The sequence below is a fragment of the Rattus norvegicus genome, chromosome X (assembly GCF_036323735.1).
Source record: "Rattus norvegicus strain BN/NHsdMcwi chromosome X, GRCr8, whole genome shotgun sequence".
NCBI lineage: Eukaryota > Metazoa > Chordata > Mammalia > Rodentia > Muridae > Rattus > Rattus norvegicus.
This window is the reverse complement of record NC_086039.1, coordinates 93,115,933-93,142,826: the sequence shown is the minus strand read 5'-3', so window position 1 is coordinate 93,142,826 and position 26,894 is coordinate 93,115,933. Positions and strand designations below refer to the sequence as shown.

General features: G+C 39.4%; 1 protein-coding gene across 1 annotated transcript; it reads left to right on the top strand.

Annotated features, from left to right (window-relative positions):
* Window positions 1–4,495: 4,495 nt before the first annotated feature.
* On the top strand, window positions 4,496–6,938 carry LOC102555573 (josephin-1-like). The gene has a single exon (XM_039100374.2). It carries the CDS (start codon window positions 4,697–4,699, stop codon window positions 5,186–5,188), a length of 492 nt encoding a protein of 163 aa, XP_038956302.1. The 5' UTR covers window positions 4,496–4,696; the 3' UTR covers window positions 5,189–6,938.
* Window positions 6,939–26,894: the final 19,956 nt, after the last annotated feature.

The window sequence follows — 26,894 nt, the reverse complement described above, 5'->3', positions numbered from 1 at the left end:
CATACATTCTCATAACTACATACTTACACAAAAATCAATACTTAACATATGCATATGGGGCAAAAGACCAAGCATCTGTGCAGAAAGAGCTCACACATCCTGGATGAAAGATGAGCTTCAATCTTTATTACATAGAGAAAGAAATGGCTTCTATCCTTTTAATGCTAAGTGAATTAAACCCAAGTTTGGAAGAGAAAAAGCTTGTTCCTTTTAATAAGACTAAGCCTTTCTTGCTATTAAGAAATGACCTGTTCTGTCACATAGTAAGGGAAAACCTGCCTGTTCCTTTTGCTCTCTCCAGGTTCTTCTTTTTTTCCTCTTTTCCTCTGCATAATGCACATTCCTCTCTTATGTTACCTATAGTCTCTAAGTTATTCCTCTCTGCATTTCTTCTCAGTCCAGATCTTTTTAGCTTAGTTCTACTTAGTTCAGTTCTCCTTAGCACAAACCTGACTCTTCAGCTCAGTCCCTCTCCAGCTCAGTTCTTCTATGTTCTGTCCTTCCAGTTCAGTCCTTCTCTCTCAGTCCTTCTGTGTGTCTTCTCTTTGTCCTCAGCACTTAAACATCTTTCAGAATACATAATCACATGTTACAAAGTTCATCACAAGGTCTTATTAAAGATCAAAGCATAAATTGAAAAAGAAGTTTACAACAGAGAATGTTTACATGAATATCCATCAAGAGTAATTATCTGGCTAAACGTTCATCACCAGTGTCAGCTCTACAGGTTCACTGAAGGTCTAAAACCATAGTTGTTAGTGAAGTTATATATAGATAAACCCAGTCAATATCTTATCCTCTGTCCTTGCACCTGTAATAAATTGTTCTCTATTTATGACTCTTGATAATTGTTTTACAACTTCTTGGAATGTGTTCTGAGTAGGAGAAACTCTGTTTCCTATCTAAGAGCAATTAACTGGTGATACCTTGGAGACTGGCAGAGTTCTTACTGCAGTTTTATCAGAAAGAGACTTAATAGCAGTCCCACTATAAAATAACTTAATAATCATTGATATAATTTTAAGAATTCTTATAGGATCATCATTAAGACTAAAGAAGTCATGTATTTGTCTATATAGTATCATTATAAGACAGTACATCTTTGTAGATCTGCAGAGATCTGCTCCAAATCGGTGTGCTGTTACTAAATGATTGTTATGTGGGTTTAATAATAACAGGAAAAGCCTTTTAATAGCAGGAATCTTTCCTAAAATGAATCCCTTACAGCCTTCCTTAATAAGGGTGAACCAGTCACAGACTACATGATAATCCGAGGCTGGCCATCTCAGGATGATCACCCACTAGTTATTAGCTCGTCCTGTTATGGCTCCTGACAAGTACAGAAATGTAAAATGGCTGAGCAACAGCTAAAAAAATATTCAACATCCTTAGCCATCAGAAAATGCAAATCAAAATACTTTGAAATTCCATCTTATACCTCTTACAATGGCTATGATCAACAACACAAATGAGGGCAGGCTAAAATTAATGCAAGGGGATCACTCCTCCATTGCTGATATGAAAACAAAGTCAGCCACTATGGAAATCAATATGGCAGTTCCTCAGAAAATTAGGAATCAGTCTACTTCAAGATTCAACTATAGCACTCTTAGACATACACCCAAAATATGCCTCAGTGTCCTACAAATACACTGCCAAAACTATATTAATAGTGTCTTTATTCATAATAGCCACAACAGGAAACAGCCTAAATGTTCATCAACTGAAGAATGAAATAACTGAGTTTTATTTAGACAAGGGGTTTTTACTCAGTTTCTAAGGAAAAAATGACATCATAAAACTTGCATTCTAATGACTGGAACTAAAATAAAGCTTATATAAGTGAGGCAACTAACACCCAGAAAGACAAATACATTACATAGTCACTTACACGTGGATATTAGCTGTTAAATAAAGGATAATCACACTTTAATCCATAGAACCGGAGAAGTTAGGTAAAGAGCGTGCTGGGGGAAACTATGATATTCACAAAGAAGGGGAAGTAGAATAGATTCATTGGTTAGAAAACCCCAATCCCATGTCCCCGTTCCCTGCTTCTATGAAGATGCTCCCCTACCCACCCACCTACCCACCCACCTACCCACCCACTCCTGCTTCCCCATCCTAGTTTTCCTCTACAATGGGGAATCAAGCCTTAAAAGGACCAAGGGTCTCTTCTCCTACTGATACAAGACAATGAAATCTTCTGCTACATATGTGGCTGGAGCCATGGGTCCCTCCATGTATAGTACTCTTTGGCTTGTGGTTTAGTCCCGGAGAATCCTGGGATATCTGGTTGGTTGATATTGTTGTTATTCTTATGTGGTTGTAAACCCCTTCAGCTCTTTCAATCCCTTCTCTAACTCCTCCATTGGGGAGCCCATTCTCAGTTCAGTAGTTAGTAGTGAGCATCTACCTCTGTATTTGTCAGGCTCTGGCAGAGCCTCTCAGGATACATCCATGTCAGGCTACTGTCAGCAAGTACTTCTTGGCATCTGCAATAATGTCTAGGTTTGGTGTCTATAAATGGAATGGGTCCCAAAGCTTTTTTTCTGTTCCACATGTTCTCTATGTATTTAGTCCTATGAGTATTTTGTTCCCCTTTGTAAGCAGGACTGAAGCATCCACACTTTGGTCTTACTTCTTCTTGAGCTTCATGTGGTATGTGAATTATATCTGGGGTGTTCTGATCTTTTGTGCTAATATCCACTTATTAGTGAGTACATACCATGTGTGGTTTTTTGTGACTGGATTATCCCACTCAGGATGATATTTTCCAGTTCCATCCATTTGCCTATGAATTTCAAGAAGTCATTGTTTTTTGATAGCTGAGTAGTACTCCATTGTGTAAGTGTACCACATTTTCTGTATCCATTCCTTTATTGAAGGACATAGTGGCAATAGGGAAACCTAGTGAGGGGCAATGCCTAAAACCTGGTAATAAAGGATATGGAGCCTGACCCAAGTATTTTCTATAACCAGGCTAGCTTTTCAGTGTAGGACTGGGACCCAAACATTCTACAAAATCTACAGTATACGACTTGCCCTGCCTGCAAGATGCACAGTGGAAATAGTTGCTTAGAGCAGTGGCCAATGAATGATTGCTCTAAGTCCCATACCACAAATAGAGCCCTGCCCAACACTGCCTAGTTAACCAGAATCTGGAAGCTGTATAACTGAAAGATGGAGAAAAGAACAAAACAAGACTGACATAAAAAGTCAAAGAAATGGTTTCTAATGCTATTCTGCTTTAATCATAAACTTGGTATCTACAGCAGTCATCATCAAAGAGGCTTGCTCCAGCAACTAATGAGACCAGATACAGAGACCAACAGCCCCACATACTGTGGAGCTCAGGGAACCCTGAAGAAGAGGAAGAGGAAGAAGAAAAGAAAGGATTTTAGGAGCCTGTGGATTTGAGGACACCAGGAGAATATGGCCCATAGAATTAGAAAGGCAGGACTCATAGGAGTTCACAAAGACTGAAGTGGCAACCATAGACCCTGCAAGAGTCTGCACCAGAACATTTGCATACATATTGTTGTTCTTTAGCTTGTTTTGTTTTTGTTTTTGTTTTTGTTTTTTTGTTTTTGTTGGCCTTCTAACAATTGAAGTGTTTCTGACCTTTTGCATGCTCTTGGGACACTTTTCTCCTACTGAGATTCCTCTAGTCTTGGTAGTATTACTGTATCTTGTTATGCTAAGTTCAGTTGATATCACTGAGAGATTTTTTTCTTTTCTGAAGGAAATCAGAGGGGCAGTGGATATGGGGGAAATGGGAACTTGGAGTAACAAGAGGAGGGGAAGGAAGGGAGGCTGTGCTCAACTGTAAAACATTAACAATGAATGATGAATTATTTTGATCCCAAGCATCACAAAACTAAAAATGTTATTTTAAAATAAGGGCACCACTGGAAGGAGAAGTTCTTGGTCCTGCCAAGGCTGCACCTCCCAGTGTAAGGGAACGTCAGGGGGGTGGGAAGGGGGTGTCCTTGGGGAGGGGAACATCCTTATAGAAGAAGGAGTGGGGGATGGGATAGGGAGTTTAAGTCTGGGAAACCGGAAAAGGGAATAACATTTGAAACGTAAGTAAAATAAAAACGAAAAAAAAAAAAAGTAAAAGTTTTTATATGAATAAAACTATATTAAAATCACTGGGAGTCGACCGTGCGCGGCCCAGGTGGCGGCCCGCAAGGTCCAGGTGGCTGTGTAGGGGTGACCAGCGGTCCCTGCCGGGCTGGCAGCCAGAGGAAGCCCCGGCTTGCCTCACGTGACAGCAGGAGGTTTCGGAGGGGACGACCAGCACGGTGGGCCAGGACTGCACCGGGCTAGGCGAGGCGTCCGGCCGCACCCTCGCGGGCCGGGCGGGACCTCTCCGCGGCGGCGCCCCAGCTGCCGTTCCGCTTCCGCGACTCCGCCCGCGCGGAGGTTAAGCGACTCCTCCGCTGGGCTGAGTCCGCCAGCCCGCGGGCGGGCAAGGAGCGCTACCCCTGAAGTCCCCGCGTGGCCCGCGACCGCACGCCCTCCGGTCCTCGTTAGCTCTTGGCATTGGGCCTTTTCTCCACCATCCAACCCGGTCTTCGGAGCCTGTGGCATTGTGATTCGGACGAAATGGAAGAAAAGGCTGTCTCCGAACACTGTGGTGACGCCCCACAAGAGCATGCTGTGAAATGGGAATTATGATGTGAATGTCATCATGGCGGCCCTTCAAACAAAAGGCTATGAAGCTGTTTGGTGGGACAAGCGCAGGGACGTGGGTGTTATTGCTCTTGCTAACGTCATGGGCTTCATCATGAACCTGCCCTCCAGCCTGTGCTGGGGTCCACTCAAGTTGCCTCTCAAAAGGCAGCACCGGATCTGTGTTCGTGAGGTGGGAGGGGCCTACTACAACCTTGACTCCAAACTCAAGATACCAGAGTGGATTGGAGGCGAGAGTGAGCTCAGGAAATTTCTAAAATACCATTTGCGAGGTAAAAACTGTGAACTCCTACTGGTGGTACTAGAAGAAGTGGAAGCCCATCAGAGCTGGAGGGCCGACGTGTTACAGACAGTTCTGCCTGACCCTCTTTGCCTCAACCCTCCAGACCTCTTTTATGTGCTGTGGCCTCTACAGTCCACTTCCCCAAACATCTCATTGGGTTTTCCCTTCAGATTTGCCAGTGCAATAGGACAGATATGTGGACTGTAAGAGCCACCCAGCAGTCTGTGCCTGGGGGAAGAAGGTAGGAGTTCTGAACACTTAGGGCAAGACATTGAACTCCCTTTGCTATTTGAAAGAGGGAGCTGAAAAGGGAGTCATTTGAGGGGGCTTGGTTATTTTCTCCTTTCTATGAGGTCTTGACACAGGTTCTGCTGGTAGTCTTACTGATGCTTCAGGCTCACAGAGAGGCTGCCCCCTTTTCTCTCCTGTGGCACCATGGGGTCTGAGGACAAAGTACATGCAGAGCCCAGTGACTGGCTCAAAGGACCCAGAGCCAGGAAACTATGTCTCAGGAAACTGTCACGAGTCCAGCAATGGCACTGCATGCCATCTGCAATCCATTATGCCACCTCTTAGCCCTTTTTAAATCCCAGCCAGCCTTGGAGTTTTATAATGAAAAGTTCTGATATTCCAAAGTAGGTAAATTGCACAGTATTCTAGCAAGACAATGGTGAAACGTATACCTAATACAATGTGGGTAAAACCACAGTAGGGCAGTCAATGGTGGTTCTTCACTCTAATTACGTCCCTACCATTTCACTACATTGACTAGGGAGGCTCTGGGGCAAAAGACAATGAGCAGGGATAGCACTCATAGTTGACCCATTTTAGCAAAATCAGAAACACATCTACCACTGACATTAAATTCCATAGTTTGGGACAGAGATGGGTGAGGAAACTGCCATGAAGGTAAGCTTCGGGGTTTGAGACTGGTAGGCACATCCTGAGCTCCAGGGCTGTAGCAGCAATCTCAGGTTGGTTGTATGCATCGAGCTGGAGCCTCTGGTTTTGGCGTCTGCTATAGTTTCTTTTACAAACAGGGTTGGCTCACCCCACCTCAAGTACTTCTAGACCATTTTTTCTCCTATAATTTTGCAAAATGAGGAGAAATAAGTACCATACCCTCATACCAATGTGTTTGTGGTAGCCTACAAGGCAGGTGACCTGGCCAGCCCTAATCAATCCATGGTCTCTGTAGGTCTGAGAGCTGCCCCACTGGCCTGCTTCTCCCTGGCAGCAGAGCTACCTGGGGCTTGCATATTAATCCTGAGCAAGCTTGTTGGGGTGAAGCAGGGGCTGTCTCCCCACTGTGACTGGAGTGCATGTTTACACCAGCACTTTTTCTGCACTTGTTATCTTCAATCCAACAAAGCCGTTTTTTGTTCAAGTATCAGAGGCCTCAAGTGGCTACTGCATTGCCCTCAGCCATGGTCATCTGCACCATTTTCTACACCAGATCTGCTTGGCACCACGGGGAGCTAACTCTGCCCCTGCACAATGACATTCCAGTCACTACCAGCCAGAAGTTACAGCCGACCTTGCTGATTGTCACAAGCAGGACCTTGGTCCATTGGCACTGTCGGTGATAGTAAGCCATTTCTTGGGAAGAGGAGACTCCTCCCTACAGATCTCCTTGGGCCTTTGCAAATGGCACTGCAAACAGTCCCACGCATGTGGAGTCCATGTGCTGGTGGGATGTACAAAGACGCTTAAGCATTTCAGGGCTGGTTCTGTTCATATCCAATTCTGGTGCTTAGGAAGAGGGACCCATGTTGATGCCCAAGGACAAAAAGCCCCATTCCTATTAAGGGGCATCCTGACCCTGATGCCCAGCAAGGGCAACCCTAGGCTTTGTTTTTCTTGCTTTATTCCCTTTCTTTGTTGGCCTTGTGCTGGGTTTGTTTACAAAGATGTATTTTGTTTAACCAAATATTAAAAATGAGAAGCTGAAAAAAAATCACTGGGAAAGAAAAACAGTGAGAAACTAATGATTGTTTTGCATATTAAAAAGTGGAGTGATTGTATTTAGGTAAATTTCCATGTAATTTGAAATTTCTAAAAGAAATATTTATATTTTAATAAAATATGCATAAAATATATTTGTATATATAAGAGCACAAATTACTTGTCATAATTTGGTTTTTTCCTATTACTTTATACCTCACCTTCATAAAATTTATTTTTCATGCTCATATCAAATTATGTATATGAAAGAAGTCATAAGTGCTGAAACTATAAAATGTTTCTGAATATGCTATTCTTAAAAATTCCAACATGAAAACAAATTTAAAATATTTGTTTTGGGTTTTTGAGTCTTGTCTTATATTCTTGAGAAATTCTCTTCTATGCACCTACCAATGTGCTAAAATTACAGTATTGTGCTGTCATGTTAAACGTTTTCCTTTGTAAGCTTATTCAGCATAGCCTTCTTAGTTTATAATTTATAAGTTGTTACTAATAAAATAAGTTAATTTGCTTTTTTGGCTATTCAAAGATTAATATTGGTAAAAGATTACTTGTGAGAAAAGAATGTCTCCCAAAATTAATGTAACATTTTAATCATTTTATGTTAATTTTTATTCTAATAAAATATTTCAAAATGAAGAACACTGCTACTGATACATGATCTGATTTTCTGTAAAAAATTTCAATCTAGGAAATATACCAATAAAGTAACAGATATTTTAATTGTTTCAAATGTCTTATTTTCATCTTCACACACACACACACACACACACACACACACACACACACACACACACAAACACATGCAATAAAAAGTATTATTTTACTTTTGCTGGAAACTTAAATGTTTTTGTATTTTATTTGTATAGTATGATTCTAATTTTCTTTCCTGCTAAGACCCATTTTCAGTATTAATATGCAGTATGAAGATAGATAATTAAGCTTTCAAAATGTGATAAATTTTATTCGTTTAGGTGTTTTACTTGTATTTGTGTCTGCATACTATTTGCATACATTGTCTGTGGAGGCGAAAAGAGAGCATTGGTGTGGGTATTGTGGACGTTGGGTGCTGCCAGATGGACTTTAGGGGAGGCTTCCATATCCCCTAATAATGCAAGTGCCTATGTCTGCTGCCTTACCCCATGACACAAAATAGAAGATGCTAGGAAACTAGTGAACCTCAGATGGGACCTGAAACAGGGCATTGGCTGCTTCTCCTGTCTTTACGGAAGTTCCCCTCAGGTGCTGGTAGACTGGCACCTCCCTATAATGACAAATGGAGAATTGACTTCTTCCAGAGCTCATGTCAATTCCCCATTGGCCCGAAGGTCATAAAAATGAAACAAACAAACAAAAATTTTGCTAGTGTGCAATGCAGTAGACTACACTTGATACTGGTCTTTGGAATTTGTTTACAAGGTTGATGACTGTACTTCCATCACCTTCTTTTGGATCCCCATTCCCACACATTAGATTCTCTGGAACTAGAATTACAAAGGGATGGAAGCCTCCAAGTGTGTTTTCGAAATCAAACCAGTATCCACTGCAACTGCAGCCAGTGTTCATAATTTCTGATCCATCTCTTCAGCCCAACATTTAAAAAATGCAATCTCTTATTTTAAATAAAATATGTGCAAGATACTTGGTAGTGTTCTAAGTTCAATTCATGGTAGATTTATAGCTTAAATACAACAGCAGATGCTTTGCTCATCACACACCAAGGAATTAATATGTTATTGACAGAAATGTATATGTATATCTACTTGAATTTTGTAATATTTTGTGAAATTTGCTGACTACAGAAAACAGGAAAAGTATGTACATTTTATATAAAAGAAGAAGACAAAATGACAATATCTACATCTAGTGTTTTGCCCAACATTTATTTTTTTCCATCTTTATTAACTTGGGTATATCTTATTTACATTTCAATTCTTTTTCGCTTTCCCTGTTTCTGGGACAACATCCCCCTAACACCTATCCCTCCCCTTCCCAATCCTCCCCTCATTGCTGCTTTCCCCAAAACAATCAAGTTCACTGGGGTTTCAGTCTTGGCAGGACCAAGGGCTTCCCCTTCCACTGGTGCTCTTACTAGGCTATTCATTGCTACCTATTCAGTTGGAGCTCAGGGTCAGTCCATGAATAGGCTTGGGGTAGTGGCTTAGTCCCTGGAAGCTCTGGTTGGTTGGCATTATTGTTCATATGAGGTCTCGAGGCCCTTCAAGCTCTTTCAGTCCTTTCTCTGATTCCTTCAACCGGGGTCCATTCTCGTTCATTGGTTTGCTGCTGGCATAGGCATATGTATTTGCCCTATTCTGGCTGTGTCTCTCCGGAGAAATCTACATCCTGTACCTGTCAGCCTGCACTTCTTTGCTTCATCTGTCTCATCCAGTTTGGTGGCTGTATATATATAGGCCACACATGGGGCAGGCTCTGAATGGGTGTTCCTTCAGCATCTATTCTAAACTATGCCTCCCTGTAGGGCGCCCTCCTGTGGTAAACAAGGGTACTGTGCATGGGCTGGCTTTGCACCTGGCATCAGTTGGCCGGTAATATACTAATGAGGGAGCAGTACCATGCTAATGAGTTGATTCATGCTCTGCCAATCCCTGAAGGACAATTAGCATAGCCTCAGCCTCCTGTCTATATGAGGCGAGTGCTCTTGCTGCTTGGGTTCCCTGTATCAGCAATGAAGGTGTCCTGCAATAAAGGCTGTTGACAAGGATCCAACGGTGTTGAGTCTTCCTTGCTGGGCGAGGTGGGCGCAACAACTGGTGGCCCGTAAGGGGACCCGAGAATATTCTCGTGGATCCAGAAGTCTTCAGCTTCAGGATGGCGACGTCGGAAAATTCCCGGATAAGGGAAGATAAGGTTCTCTGGAGGTAAGCAGAGACGATGAATAAAGTTCTCTGGAGTTAAGCAGAGAAGTTGAAAGCCTTGGTATAGAGTCCAAGAGGTTAGAGAAGTTGAAAGCCTTGGTATAGAGGCTGAGAGGTTAGAGAAGTTGAAAGCCTTGGTATAGAGGCCAAAAGGTAGTGAAGTTGAAAGCCTTGGTAAAGAGGCAGAAAGGTTTGGGAACTACGGCAATGTTGTTTCCAATTGATCCTTTGTGGGTAGGACTTGTAATTTTGTTTCTTTTTTTCTTTGTGTGGGATGGAGAAGCCACAGACGGCAAGCTTAAGCCCGGACCAAAACCTCTTTGGTGAATGGTCCCTGCCTGCTTGGAGGATAAACAAAGTGAGGAAGCCATTAGGACAGGTCAGAGGGTCCTTGCAGAGCAACAAGAAAGTATGTCGGAGGGAGAAAAGGTCTCGAAAGAAAAAAAGAAAAGAAAAGGAGATAAAAGGAACACAGTATTTTGGGAGAAAGATTTTGTCTTTGTGCTTGTAAAAGGTGTGATTAGGCTCTGGAAACCTCACAGAGTCATACTGATCAGATTTGATAGAGGTAGACCACCTGAAAAATTTATTCAGAAGAATCAAACAAAAAGATAAACTTTTGTCTTGAGAATTGTATAGAGTGTGCCTACTTGGATTCCTGGTCTCAAGGAGATTTAGCAGGTGACAAGGTGCTTCTCTTAAAAAAGCAGTTTCAATCAGCCCTTGGAGCCTTGCACCTGTAGCTAAGTTATCTGTAGCCACTTCAATTTTGTTTCTGATTGGTTTTAAATGTATAAATATTCTCTACATGCCTTGGTTATGGACTATTGGCTTTTAAGTTATTGGATATGGTTTAAAAAAATGTAACATCGGTAACAGAAAGTTGACATAAAACTTGTAAATTTAGATGGAGTTATTCTACACAGCATGTGGCATGAGCCAATCTAGGGAAACAGGTCTAAATTGGGATGATATTTTTATGGAAATCTTATCCTAGAAACCAGGCTTCTAAAAGATTTTAAGGCAATGTCTCTTTGTTGGGGTATTGGAGACCGCACCATCATGCGTTCATATGTAGGAATTGGCAGTCAAACTTTGTAGCATGAAGGATAGACTCGGTGTTTTGGAGACTGGATTTTGGAGACTAGATCATTTGTTGGAGGTTGAGTTTTGCTTTCCAAAGTTGTGGTTTGCCCTGGAGTTATCTGTATTTTGATGCTAATTCCACTGCCCCAAGGACAGCTGCATAGTCACTACTCAGAACTCAGGTGACCTTGTGGTTGTGCTCTGATGGTACAAGGAGAACTTAAAGATTGTGATTTAAGGATTGCCAGTGTTACATTGACTAACTCAAACTTATTTATAATTGAGAAAAAAATCAAACAGGTAGAGATTGTTACAGGATTTACAAAGGATTGATGAGGTTTTAGAACTTGTGAGAGCACTACAGCCAGTTTGTTTACTCCAACTGCCATTTCAAGATAGATTTAGAGGATTGATTTTGAGTTTTCATTTCGTGAGCTTGCTTATAATTTTAGAGAGCCCATAAAGTGATATCATTAAAAATTTTACAAAAGAATGGCTAACAGCCTTGTATTATGTAATTTTGCTGCTTCTTCAATGTAAGAAGTTAGAACTTAAAACTTTCAGTGTATATGGAAATTTTTACTTATGGAAATCTTTGCTCTAAAAATGAGCTTTAATATTTGGGGAGTAGCTGTTACATTACTCCAGAAAAGAATATTTGAAACTAATTTTAAACTTCTAAGGATATGTTAATTGGCTAAGTACCTCACCTTACCAGAGAACTTGGGTCTTTGTTTGTTATCCTCATTGGAAATAAAGCTTCAGTTGTGTTAATACAGAATTGTAGGCTAGAGTCATGGAAGTATTTTAAAAAGAAACCTGGTAAAACATATCTTATTCCAAACAACAGTTAATTGGTTTTACAAAATACTGATATTTGGCCTATTACATATACAAATTTTTCAGGCAAAATTGATAATTTTACTCTTTGCATGCTTTTGTACTTCCTGTATATTTGTGCATGCAACCCATAGGAAATGTGCTTATTAGAGACTAGTTTTCTACATGAAATCAGTGAGTGATGATTTCAGTGTGAATTGTCTGACAACTCACTGTCCTTTCAGTGCTCTGGCTCAGACAACTAAACAAAACCATAGACCCAGCTCTTTAAAAATGACAATGGAGTTGATATGAAAAGAGGAAGACTCCATTTGCTTACTTTCAATGCCCAGCCTCACCCTGCCAGTTCAGGGATTTCTAGTAAGACTGAAATTAGACAATATTTACAAGTTTTGACATTTCTAATTAATGCTTATGTTTAGGTAAATAAAGTTTGTGAGGTGCTAGAGAAATGGCTTAGTGGTTAAGAACACTAAGTACTGTTCCTTTATAGGACATTTAAGAACTCAAACTGGATTGCCTGGACCCCTTAATGAGGGAGGACAATGATACTAGACAGTCTATATCTTGATAAATTAAAAAGGAGGAGTTATCCCTGTATGCTAAATAATGCTCCTTTTATTTCAATTTTAAAATTTGGATGCCAAAGTTTAAAGCACCCTACAACTAGGCATACTTCTGCCTAGGTGAAATAGAAAGATACACATATTGTCATGATCCTGTTCAGGTATTTTATATGGGGAAGAGGGAATGTTTGTGTTTTTTCTACAGGATGCTACAAGAGTATGCCAGCTGCCAGAGGTGGTTGCTGAGACTTGCTGATCCCGGTTGCATGAAGATTCAGCTCTCGTGGTTCCGGTCCCTAGAGTCATTCCTCTGCCCTGAGAGGGAGATGGAAGATTCCCCCTCATCTTTTGTCATCACAGAGATTTTGGCGTTGCTGCAGTCAGTGTTACCACTGTGTGTGTCCCGCCCCACTGTGGCCTACGCTCAGACCCCCTGTGCACTGCTGCTTGCTGGAGAGAACTGGACTCCAGCCATTACTGCCCCTCTCATTCCCCTGGTGAATCTTGCTGCCTTAACTGGTGTTGTCATCTTGCGGTCTGTAGCTTCACAGGAAGGCCATCTGCGTGAAGCTGCTGTGGACTGGGGAACTCTGCCCTGGTTATGCAGATCTCAGACATGGTTCCATTGCCTGCTGGTTGTTCTAGAAAAGAATGGCTGATCTTGCTATTGTAGCAGCCATTACTGCTGCAGCCATTGTGTCTGCAGTGTCTGGAGTTACCCTCCCCCAATCTATTGTCATCCATTGCACTGGAATGAGAGAGACTCAACGATCATTGATCAGCCCTTGCACATCGCTGAGGTTTCCTCATTGCACGCGATAGGGTGATCATGACTTCCCCACTAATTCATTTTTTGGCTGGCCTCTTTTGTGGAGTTCGCCCTAGGCCATTTAACAGTTACTGTCACACAGCACTGTGGTATCCAGAGACGGGCAACTTTCCTCATGCACAGATCAATCTAAGACACGGGGCCCGGTGGCGATAGGGTTACCCTACGACGGATAAGGCTGTGACATAGAGGAACGACCTAGGACAGGAGTCACAGCAGATGGACATAACTGCAGAGGCCTAGACCAGCCTCATTCTAGTAAAACAAAAAAGGGGGAGATGTAGGGCGCCCTCCTGTGGTAAACAAGGGTACTGCGCAGGGCTGGCTTTGCACCTGGCATCAGTTGGCCGGTAATATGCTAATGAGGGAGCAGTACCATGCTAATGAGTTGATTCATGCTCTGCCAATCCCTGAAGGACAATTAGCATAGCCTCAGCCTCCTGTCTATATGAGGCGAGTGCTCTTGCTGCTTGGGTTCCCCGTATCAGCAATGAAGGTGTGCTGCAATAAAGCCTGTTGACAAGGATTCAACGGTGTTGAGTCTTCCTTGCTGGGCGAGGTGGGCGCAACACCTCCCTATTCCCTCCCAAGGGTATTCTTGTTCCCCTTTTAAAGAAGGAGTGAAGCCTGTACATTTTGGTCATCCTTCTTGAGTTTCATGTGCTCTGTGCATGTAGGGTAATTCAAACATTTGGGCTAATATCCACTTATCAATGAGTATATACCTTGTTTCTGTTCCTTTGATTGGGTTAGGTCACTCAGGATGATATTTTCCAGTTCCATCCATTTGACTATGAATTTCATAAAGTCATTGTTTTGATAGCTGAGTAATATTCCATTGTGAAGATGTAACACATTTTCTGTATCCATTCCTCTCTTGAAAGGCATCTGGGATCTTTTCAGCTTCTGGATATTATAAATAAGGCTGCTATGAACATAGTGGAGCACGTGTTTTTTCTATGTTGGGGCATCTTTTGGATATATGCCGAAGAGAGGTATAGCTGGGTCCTCAGGTAGTTCAATGTCCAATTTTCTGAGGAACCTCCAGACTGATTTCCAGAATGGTTGTACCAGTCTGCAATCCCACCAAAAATGGAAGAGTGTTCCTCTTTCTCCACATCGTTGCCAGCATTTGCTGTCACCTGAGTTTTTGATCTTAGCCATTCTCACTGGTGTGAGGTAAAATCTCAGGGTTGTTTTGATTTGCTTTTCCCTTATGACTAAAGATGTTGAACATATTTTTAGCTGTTTCTCAGCCATTCAGCATTCCTCAGTTGTGAATTCTTTGTTTAGCTCTGAACCCCATTTTTTAGTAGGGTTATTTGTCTCCCTGCAGTCTAACTTCTTGAATTCTTTGTATATTTTGGATATAAGCCCTCTATCAGTTGTAGGATTCGTAAAGATCTTTTCCCAATCTGTTGGTTGCCGTTTTGTCCTAACAACAATGTCCTTTGCCTTACAGAAGCTTTGCAGTTTTATGAGATCCCATTTGTCAATTCTTAATCTTAGAGCATAAGCTATTGGTGTTTTGTTCAGGAAATTTTCTCCTGTTCCCATGTGTTCGAGATGCTTACCCAGCTTTTCTTCTATTAGTTTGAGTGTATCTGGTTTAATGTGGTGGTCCTTGATCCACTTGGACTTAAGCTTTGTACACGGTGATAAGCGTGGATGGATCTGCATTCTTCTAAATGGTGACATCCAGTTGAACTAGCGCCATTTGCTGAAAATGCTATCTTTTTTCCCTTGGATGGTTTTGGCTCCTTTATCAAAAAGGAAGTGTCCATAGGTGTGTGGGTTCATTTCTGGATCTTCAATTCTGTTCCACTGGTCTATCTGTCAGTCTCTGTACCAATGCCATGCAGTTTTTACCACTATTGCTCTGTAATACTGCCTGAGTTCAGGGATAGTGATTTCCCCTGAAGTTCTTTTATTGTTGAGGATACTTTTAGTTATCCTGGGTTTTTTGTTATTCCAGGTGAATTTGCAAATTGTTCTATCTAACTCTTTGAAGAATTGGATTGGTATTTTGATGGGGATTGCATTGAATCTGTAGATCGCTTTTTGGTAAAATGGCCATTTTTACTATAATAATCCTGCCAATCCATGAGCATGGGAGATCTTTCCATCTTCTGTGGTTTTCTTCAATTTCTTTCTACAGAGTCTTGAAGTTCTTATTGTACAGAACTTTTACTTGCTTGGTTAAAGTCACACTTAGGTATTTTATATTATTTGGGACTATTAAGAAGGGTTTCGTTTCCCTACTTTCTTTCTCGGCGAGTTTCTCTTTTGTGTAGAGGAAGGTTACTGATTTATTTGAGTTAATTTTATACCCAGCCACTTTGCTGAAGTTGTTTATCAGCTTTAGTAGTTCTCTGTTGGAACTTTTAGGATCACTTAAATATACTATCATATCATCTGCAAATAGTGATATTTTGACTTCTTCTTTTCTGATCTGTATCCCCTTGACCTCCTTTTGTTGTCTGATTGCTCTGGTTAGAACTTCAAGAACTATATTGATTAAGTAGGGAGAGAGTGGGCAGCCTTGTCTAGTCCCTGATTTTAGTGGGATTGCTTCAAGTTTCTCTCCATTTAGTTTAATGTTAACTACTGAATTGCTGTATATGGCTTTTACTATTTTTAGGTATGGAACTTGAATTCCTATTCTTTCCAGGACTTTTATCATGAAGGGGTGTTGAATTTTTTCAAATGATTTTTCAGCAAATAATGAAATGATCATGTGCTTTTTATCTTTCACTTTGTTTATATAATGGATTACGTCAATGTTTTTTCTTATATTAAACCATCCCTGCATGCCTGGGATGAAGCCTACTTGATCATCGTGTATTATTGTTTTGATGTGCTCTTGCATTCAGTTTGCCAGAATTTTATTGTGTATTTTTGCATCGATATTCATAAGGGAAATGGGTCTGAAGTTCTATTTCCTTGTTGGACCTTTGTGTGGTTTAGGTAAAAGAGTAATTGTGGCTTCTTAGAAGGAACTCGGAAGCGCTACATCTGTTTCAATTTTGTGGAATAGTTTGGATAATATTGGTATGAGGTCTTCTATGAAGGTCTGATAGAATTCTGCACTGAACCCATCTGAACCTGGGCTCTTTTTGGTTGGAGACCATTAATGCCTGCTTCTATTTCTTTAGGAGATATGGAGTTATTTAAATGGTTTATCTGTTCCTGATTTAACTTTGGTACCTGGTACCTGTCTAGGAAATTGTCCATTTCCTGCAGATTTTAAAGTTTGGTTGAATATAGACTTTTGTAGTAGGATCCAAAGATTTTTTGAATTTCCTCTGATTCTGTAGTTATGTCGCCCTTTTCATTTCTGATTTTGTTAATTTGGACACACACTCTGTGCCCATACATTATTCTGGCTAAGGGTTTATCTATCTTGTTGATTTTGTCAAAGAACCTACTTTTGGTTCTGTTGAGTTTTTGTATGGTCCTTTTTGTTTCTACTTGTTTGATTTCAGCTCTGATTTACATTATTTCCTCCCTTCTACTCCACCTGTGTGTATTTTCTTCTTTTTGTTCTAGAGCTTTTAGGTGTTCTGTCAAGCTTCTGATATATGCTCTCTCCTGTTTCTTTCTGAAGGCACTCAGACCTATGAGTTTTCCTCTTAGCACAACTTTCATTGTGTCCCATAAGTTTGGGTATGTTGTACCTTCATTTTCCTTAAATTCTAAGAAGTCTTTAATTTCTTTCTTTATTTCTTCCTTGACCAGGTTATCAATGAGTAGAGCATTGTTCAACTTCCATGGATATGTGGGCGTTCTTCCCTTATTGTTGTTGAAGACCAGCTTTTGCCCATGGTGGACTGAGAGGACACAAGGGATTATTTCTATCTTTCTGTATATATTGAGGCCTGTTTTATGACCAATTATATGGTCAATTTTGCAGAAAGTACCCTGAGGTGGTGAGAAGAAGGTATATCCTTTTGCTTTAGGATAGAATGTTCTATAAATATCTGTTAAATCCATTTGTTTCATGACTTCTCTTAGTCTGTCTATGTCTCTGTTTATTTTCTATTTCCATGAACTGTCCATTGATGAGAGTGGGGTGTTGAAATCTCCTTCTATTATTGTGTGAGGTACAATGTGTGCTTTTAGCTTTCGTAAGGTTTCTTCTATGTATGTAGGTGCCCTCGTATTTAGAGCATAGATACTTAGGATAGAGAGTTCATCTTGGTGGATTTTTCCTTTGATGAATATGAAGTGTCCTTCCTTATCTTTTTTGATGATTTTTAGTTGAAAATTGATTTTATTCGATATTAGAATGACTACTCTAGCTTGCTTCTCCAGATCACTTGTTTGGAAAGTTGTTTTACACATTTCACTCTGAGTTAGTGTCTTACTTTGTCTCTGAGGTGTTTCCTGTAGGCAAAAGAATGTAGGGTCCTCATTGTGTTTCCAGTTTGTTAATCTATGTCTTTTTATTGGGGAGTTGAGTCAACTGATGTTATGAGATATAAGGAATAGTGATTGTTGCTTTCTGTTAAGTTCATATTTGGATGTGAGATTATGTTTTTATGCTTTTCTTCTCTTTGTTTTATTGTCAAGACAATTAGTTTCTTGCTTTTTCTAGGGTGTAGCTTGCCTCCTTATGTTAGGTTTTACCATTTATTATCCTTTGTATGGCTTGATTTGGAGAAAGATATTGTGTAAATTTGGTCTTGTCATTGAATATCTTGGTTTCTCCATCTATGTTAATTGATAGTTTTGCAGTATACTGTAACCTGGGCTGGCATTTGTGCTTTCTTAGGGTCTGTATGACATCTGTCCTGGATCTTCTGGCTTTCATAATCCCTGGTCAGTAGTCTGGTGTGATTCTGATAGGTCTGCCTTTATATGTTACTTGACCGTTTTCCCTTACTACTTTTAATATTCTTTCTTTCTTTTCTGTATTTGCTGTTTTGACTATTATGTGACAGGAGGAGTTTCTTTTCTCATCCACTCTATTTGGAGTTCTGTAGGCTTCTTGTATGTTCATGGGCATCTCTTTCTTTAAGTAAGGGAAGTTTTCTTCTATGATTTTGTTGAAGATATTTACTGGTCCTTTGTGCTGAGAGTCTTCAGTCTCTTCTATACCTATTATCCTTAGCTTTGATCTTCTCATTGAGTCCTGGATTTCCTGTATGTTTTGGACCAGTAGCTTTTTCTCTTTAACATTATCTTTGACAGTTGTGTCTATGATTTCTATGGAATCTTCTGCTCCTGAGATTCTCTCTTCTATCTCTTGTATTCTGTTGGTGATGCTTGAATCTACGGCTACTTGCCTCTTCCTTTTCTTTTCTATATCTGGGGTTGTTTCCCTGTGTCCTTTCTTTATTTCTTCTATTTCCATGTTTAATTCCTTCACCTGTCTGATTGTGTTTTCCTGTAATTCTTTCAGGGATTTTTGTGATTCCTCTCTATAGGCTTCTACATGTTTATTTATGTTTTCCTCCGTTTCTCTAAGGGAGTTCTTTTTGTCTTTCTTGAAGTCCTCCATCGTCATGATCAAATTTGATTTTAAACCTAGATCTTGCTTATCTGGTGTGTTTGGATATTCAGTGTTTGCTTTTGTGGGAGAATTGGGCTCTGATGATGTCCTGTAGTCTTGGTTTCTGTTGATTGGGTTCCTGCCCTTGCCTCTTGCCATCATGTTGTCTCTGGTGTTACCTTGTTTGGCTATTTCTAACAGTGGTTAGACCTTCCTATAGGCCTGTGTGTCAGGAGTGCTGTAGACCTGTTTTCCTGTTCTTTTTCAGCCAGTTATGGAAACAGAGTGTTCTGCTTTCAGGCATGTAGTGGTTCCTGTCTACTGGTCTTCAGGTGTTCCTGTGAGTGTGTGTCCTGAGTCCACCAGGCAGTTCACTTGGAGCAGAAAAGTTGGTCTTACCTCTTGTTTCAAGCCTGCAGTCACTTCTGAGATCCAGGTTTCAGCTCTCCATGAGGGCAGCAACCAGAAGGGCCTGTTCTGCCTTCGCTTAGGACCCTGTGCACATGGGGACCAGATGGCACTAGGCATTTTCCTCTAGAGTGAGAAATGTGGGCAGAGTGTGCTCTTCTCTGACTTCCCAGGCATGTCTGCCCCTCTTAAGATCTAGCTCTCCCTCCCACGGGATTTGGGTGCAGGGAGCTGTTTGATCTGGTCCCTTCAGTTCCAGGCGGTACTTGACCATGTTGTTTAGTGCCCCTGTCTTCCTGTTCTCAGAGGCCCTATGCATGTTCCTCTTGGGCCAGGGATATGGCCACCCAACATTTAATAATTAAAAATTGAATAATATAAAAGTTACTACTTTTTTCTCTTCTTTAATAATTATACTACCAGAACTCACCTGCCAAAGTCTCTTCTTCTTACCAATAATTTCACAGAATTATGAATCTACTACTGAATTAATCTATTGTTTTTGTCAGAATCTGCATAATCTAAATACTTTCTGAAAGCTGCATTTCTGAGCATGGAACTTTGGAACTAAGCCTTTAATCACGTGAGAATATTGGAGGGAGAATTTTGTATTCAAGCAATAATGATAGTATTATATTACCAACTGATACCCACTTAAAGAGTTGATTTTCTACATCTCTTTGAAATTATGCACTTAGTTCTAGTTAATTTGTACCTGATAGTTCCAATGTTAGTATAATTTTACAATGAAATTTATGAAATACAACAAGTTGGAGATTGCCACCATTTACCACAGTTAGATAGATGCCCTTGGAAGCCTTTTAAGAGCATAGGATAATAAAAACCATAGATTATTATAAGAAGACTTTGTTCTATGTGCTTAAGGTGTCACTTACCAGCTAAGTGTCAAAGTATACATACATACATATATATATATATATATATATATATATATATATATAATATCAGTAGAAAAGTAGAATATCAATGTATGTATTATGTTCATGGTAGTGCTACTATCAATATTATAACACTTATGTTGTAATATTTTATAAAATTTAGCATATTATCTTAGTTATTAATATTATGGTTAGTCATCTCTCAAACTTGAAGGAAGCTGTGGGAAACTCAATAAGTTTGAGGATAGCATCAACTACATAATGAGTTCTAGGCTTTGTGTCTCAAAGAAAGAAAGAAAGAAAGAAAGAAAGAAAGAAAGAAAGAAGTCAATATAATGAGGCTGTGACTAAGTGAATTTTTGAACTTATTTTACTACCAGATTGTTTTCCAAGTGAATTTCCTACCGAACTAAAGGAAATGTTAGTAAAAATTGATATTGATTAATTTACACAATAATTATTGGCATGTAACAATGAACTGCATTCATGGTGTGCTAATTTCCTTTATTAATCACAATAACTGATAGAAAATAGAATCCATTTCTATTTCACTGCTGATTGACAGGAAATAATTCTTCTATCACAAAGCTCCTTCAAAGTTCAGAAAAGAGAAGTAAAAGGTGATTACTCTCCAGAAGAAATCACTTTAACTCACATAGCGATGAGCCTTGTTTATTGCAGTTTTTGTCATGTTGTGAAAGACTCATTGACTAGTTACAAACTGACTCTCACTTCCATTTCTTTTTTTACTGTATAAATACAGTCTCTGACTCTACAATCTAAAATAAGGAGCAATGATTTAGTAGAGCCATACAAACATTGCACCAGATCATAAAGAGAGAGGCTACAGTTGATGTATTAGTACAAAAATAAATGGGGTAAAAACAAACCCAGCAACAACAAAAGGGTTTTATCATCTATGTATTATATGATCTGAGTGCCTGACTGCTGGACCAATTCCCAATTTTGTTACTGACACAACACACTGCCTTGGGCAAATCACTTAACCTTATTTGTGACTGACTCTCTCTGAAGAGAATGAAGTAAAGACACAGATTACTGTTTATACAACAATTTAGGGCTCTTGTAAGCATAATAGTATGATGTATTGGTGACAGATATATAGGAAAATATTGTTTACATTTTGCAGCTACAATTTTATAATGCTCAATGTTCACATAAAAGCACTGTGTTTGAAGTGTAATGCATAGTTACATGTTTTACTACTTTAAAAGCAAATAGTCAAATTGATACCATGTTGTCAAAGCTAAGTAAGTCATTTATTTCTCTTCAAAGATACTTACATTTGACTTCTGTCATTATTTTCATAGCATGATAAAGCTTTAGCAAATTATGTGCAGAAAAGATGTGAAACTTCTTTCAGGATCCCAGCACACCATAAATGAAGCTTCACATCACTACACTGCTGTGGCAACTATGAAATAGAATGAATACTGGCCAGTTAATCCAGACAATATTGCCGATATCAAGAAGCACATGCTGACAGGACCCTGATAGAGCTGTCTCCTTAGAGGCTCTGCCAGAGCATGAGAAAAACAGATGCTCACTTTCAACTACTGAACTGAGAAAGGGGTCCCCATTGGAGGAGTTAGAGAAAGGATTGAAGGAGCTGAAGGGGTTTGCAACCCCATAAGAACAACAATAGCAACCAAACAGAGCTCCCAGGGATTAAACATTCAAAGAGTACACACAGACACACCCATGGCTCCAGCTGCATAGGAAGCAGAGGATGGCCTTGTTGGGCACCAATGTGAGGAGAAGCCCTTGATCTTGCCAAAGCTGGACGCCCCAGTGTAGGGGAATATCAGGGCAGAATGTTTGGGTATATGTGTGGTTGAACACCCTCATAGAAGAAGGGGGAGGGAAGAGTAGATAAGGGTTTTATGTACAGGAAACTGGGAAAGGGTATATCATTTGAAATGTAAATAAAAATATCCAATAAAAAAGACAACATAAAATCAGTAGTAAATTAAAACACCTGCCTTCTTTTATTGACTGCAACCTGCTGACTCTTTATATAGATTCTTTTGTAATGCTTATAACTGCTATCCATAGTCAAATTACCTCCTTTTAAAGAAAAAACCCTACAACTCAGAGAGAGAGAAAGAAAATCAAAGCAGTAAACTATGTAACTAATTGCTGGGGAAATTTATACTCAAATTAAGCTTTACTGGAACCTAAACTCCAGATTCTTTTTTATTAAAATTAATAAATTATTTTATTTACAAGTTGCTGCCCTCCTGGTCTCCCCTTGAAGAATTCTCCCCACTCCTCCCAGCCCCTTCCACCTTGCCTCTGACAGAGTGCCCCCACCATATCATACCTCCCAAGGGCATAAAATCTCTATAGGATTAAGCTCATCCTTATGCACTGAGGCCAGACTAGGCTATCCTCTGCTATATAAGTGGAGAGTCTCTCAGACAAGCCCATGTATACTCCTTGGAGGTGGATTAGTATCTGGGAGCTCCCTTTGGGACCAGTTTATTTGACACTGTTGGTCTTGCTATGGTGTTTCCATCCCCTTCAGTTCCTTTAATCCTTCCCCTAACTCTCCTATAAGGATCCACCGACATCAGTCCAATATTTGGCTATGAGTATCTGCACCTATCTCAGCCAACTGATGGCACAGCCTCTCAGAGGAGCTAGGCTCCTGTCTATAAGCACAAAATAGCATCAGTAATAGTATCATGGAATTGTGCCTTTCTATGGGTTGGATCACAAGTTGGGCTGATCACTGGTCAGCTGTTCCTCCAGTCCCTGCTCCATTTTTGTCCCTGTATATCTTTTGTATAGAAGCAATTTGTGACAAATAAAGAAGTATGTGATTTTGTGCCACCATCCCTCCACTGGAGCCCTGTCTGACTATTGGAGGTGGTCTATTCAGGTTTCCTCTCCCCACTGTTGTGAATTTTAGTTAATGTCACCCCCACTGAATCCTGGAAACCTCCTCCATCCCAGGAGGCTTACTAGAGGTTTCCCCCTCACCAATCCCCAGCAACTATGTGTTTCCATTCATTCTCTTGGTCTTCTGAGTGGGCCTCTATCCTGTTTCCCCACAAATCTGACCTTGCCCCCCTTTCTCCTTTCCATCTTCTACTCAAATACTTCTCTATTTCTGCCTCTCATGATTATTTTCTTCCTCCTAAGTGGGATTGAAGCATCATATTTTGAGCCCTCCTTCTTGTTTCAGTTCTTAGGGTCTATGGGATGTATCATAGGATATATTGGTCTGGGTTTGATCACTTAGGATATTTTCTGGGTTTGATACATTTACCTGTAAAATCCACAATGTCCTAATTTTTAATAGCTGAATAGTTTCCATTGTGTAATGAAACAGATTTTCTGTATTCATTACTTGACTAAAGGACATCTGGGTTGCTTCCAATTTCCAAGGAAATGCCAGATTGATTTACAATGTGGTTTTACAAGTTTGCAATACCAACAGCAATGGAAGAGTATTCAACTTTCCTCACATCCTTGCCATCATGTGCTGTCCCTTGAGGTTTTATTCTTAGCCATTGTGATTCATATAAGATGGAATCTCAGGATCACTTAGATTGCATTTGCCCAATGGCTAAGGATGCTGAACATTTCTTTAAATGCCTCTTGACCATTTGAGATTTCTCTGTTAAAAATTCAGTGTGTAACTCTGTACCCATTTTTTTAATTGGGTGATTTAGCATTTTTGTGTCTAACTTCTTGAGTTACTTGTTTTAATTTGAATAGTCTCTAAACGCCTAAGCAAATAGACAGAGCCATTAAAACTTACCAGAACAAGACAAGGTCCAGGTGGTTATAATGTAGAATTCTACAAGACCATCAAAGAAAGCTAATCCCAATACTCCTTGAACAGTTTCACAAATACAAACATAAGGAGCACTGAGTTACCCTGATATATAAACAAACCAAAGACCTAAAAAATAAAGAGAACTTTAGACCAATTTTGCTCATAAACTAGACACAAATGTACACAATAAAATTCTCACAAACTGAATACAAGGATACTTCAAAAACATAATTCAGTATTATCAAGTTGGCTTCATCTCAGGGATGCATGGATGGTTCAATATATGAAAATTCATCAATATAATCCACAATATAAACCATCTCAAAGAAAAAAATTACATGATCATCGCATTAGATTGTGAAAAGCCATTGACAAAATACAACACCCCTTTATAATAAAAGACTTGGAGAGCCTAGGAGTCAAAGGCGCATATATAAACATAATAAAAGCAATATACAGCAAACCAATAGCCAATACCATGTTAAATAGGGTGAAACTTGAAGCACTCCCACTAAAATCACAGATAAGACATGGCTGCACATTCTCTCCCTATGCATTCAATGTACTAATTGAAGTTCTAGCTAGAAAAGTAATACAACTAAATTAGAAAAAGGGCATACAAATTGAAAAGAAAGAAGACAAGTCATGACTATTCACAAATGATAGGATAGTAAACATAAGCTACCCAAAAGTTCTACAAGAAAATTGTTATAGCTGATAAACATCTTCAGCAAAATGGATGGTTATAAAATTAATTCAGAGTAATTAATAACTCTCATTTATACAAACGATAAATGGCCCAAGGAAGAAATTAGGGAAACAATGACCTTCCAATAGCACTGGGTTGAGATTAATGCTCAGCTTATCTAGTATGTATGAGATCCAGGGTTCATTTCATAATACTACCAAAAAAATGAATCGGTTCACTCTATAATAAAAATAGTACAGCTCAAATTTTAGAAAGTTTCTATATGTACAAAATGTCTTGTATTTTTAACTGTGTGTGTGTGTGTGTGTGTGTGTGTGTGTGTGTGTGTGTGTGTGTGATATTTTGCTCGCTAATATCACCAATGAAAGTTGAGGTATTCTACAAACATGTAGGCACTGAATAAAATCAAAAGAAATCACATCCTTCTTAATTTTTCTTTCATTAGAGTGAAAATACAATTCTTTCATGATATCTACTCCTTGTGATCATGACAATTTATGGCATAACATTAATTGACTGTTTTTATAGATGACCTTTAAAATATTTTGCATTTAAAATGACTGGTTGTTTCACTTGATTCCAATAGGTTACTCAGAGTGAACTGGAATGGATATTAGAATGCTGAAAAGGTCAATGATTTAGTTGTTGACATTTTCTACAGAATATAACTATCATATTTTAATGGGTGGTAAAACATTTTGAGTGCTTAGTACTAAATACCAAATAATAATTATGATGACCATTATTTTTCAGCTATAAACTATTGACTTTTTTTCAAAGTAGTAATAACAAAATACAGACAGCACAAGTAAAATATCTACTGAGAACTTTTAATGGTGTCTTAGTGGAAGAAATTGGCCTTTGGAATGTCATATGTATCAGAGAAATGTAATGTTTAATAATAGATTTATATAGAGTTTGAAGGGAGCATTTTTATTTTTATCAATTCAATAAAAATTCTTCAAGGGGAAATGACACTACTTGAATGTACTGTTTTGACAAACTTTATCTGTCTGTGGAATGATTACATCATTAACTTATTAAACAGACACTTTAGTGTCTATTGTTTACTTGTAGAACATTATGATTATCAATTTAACATTGAAAGTGTTAAGTGGCATGAGCATGGTATCCATGGAATGGAAAAAAATGAGAGGTATGAAGTGGCAGATGCCAACATTAACAATTACTCAGAATGTCCTCTGGCAGAACCCAGACACCACTCAGATTATTTCAATCAAAGTAGTGTTTAAAATCTCCTACCCCACAGCACAGTACCACAATACTGATGAAATTCATAACAAACACCTAGTGAATGCTCTCAGTTTGACAGAGTGGTAACAAACATGAGATTTCTAGGGGATGAAATTAAAGGTAGTTTTCAGCATAGCTTTATTGGATGAAAGTGTAGAATTGTTTAAAACTTTTTTATATTTAATGTACAGAAAGCTTTCTAATTTTATTTTCATTTATTTTTTGTATTTGTTAATCATTTTGTTTGTTTACATTTCAAATGTTACCCACTTCCCAGTCTTCCCTCCATGAAACCTCCCCCTCTCTCCACTTTCCTTCTACGAGGGTACTCCCCCACCCACCCACTCACTTGTACCTTATCCGTCTAGCATCCCCCATCTCTGGGGCATTAAGCCTCCACAGGACCAAGTGTTTATAGTAACAAATCAAGTAACCAAATGTGATGAATAAAAAATTATGTAAACTAACAAGGGATGAGAAAACACAGATCAAAGCAATATCAAGCGAAAACACAGACAGAAAGATGAAAAGATTGTGTGATTTATCACGAGGTAAAAACATCCAATGGAAAAAAGATAGCATTTTCAGCAAATGGTGCTGGTTCAACTGGAGGTCAGCATGTAGAAGAATGCAGATCGATCCACGCTTATCACCCTGTACAAAGCTTAAGTCCAAGTGGATCAAGGACCTCCACATCAAATCAGATACATTCAAACCAATAGAAGAAAAAGTGGGGAAGCATCTCAAACACATGGGCACTGGAGAAAATTTCCTGAACAAAACAACAATGGCTTATGCTGCAAGATCAAGAATGACAAATGGGATCTCATAAAACTGCAAAGCTTCTGTAAGGCAAAGGACACTGTTGTTAGGACAAAACGCCAACCAACAGATTGGGAAAAGATCTTAACCAATCCTAAAACTGATAGAGGGCTTATATCCAAAATATACAAAGAACTCAAGAAGCTAGACTGCAGGGAGACAAATAACCCTATTAAAAATTGGGTTCAGAGCTAAACAAAGAATTCACAGCTGAGGAATGCCGAATGGCTGAGAAACACCCAAAGAAATGTTCAATATCTTTAGTCATAAGGGAAATGCAAATCAAAACAACCCTGAGATTTCACCTCACACCAGTGAGAATGGTTAAGTTCAAAAACTCAGGTGACAGCAAAT

What these genes read in the sequence shown, in the direction of transcription:
- LOC102555573 (XM_039100374.2), top strand. Translation starts at nt 4,697, where the DNA reads ATGGCGGCCCTTCAAACAAAAGGCTATGAAGCTGTTTGGTGGGACAAG.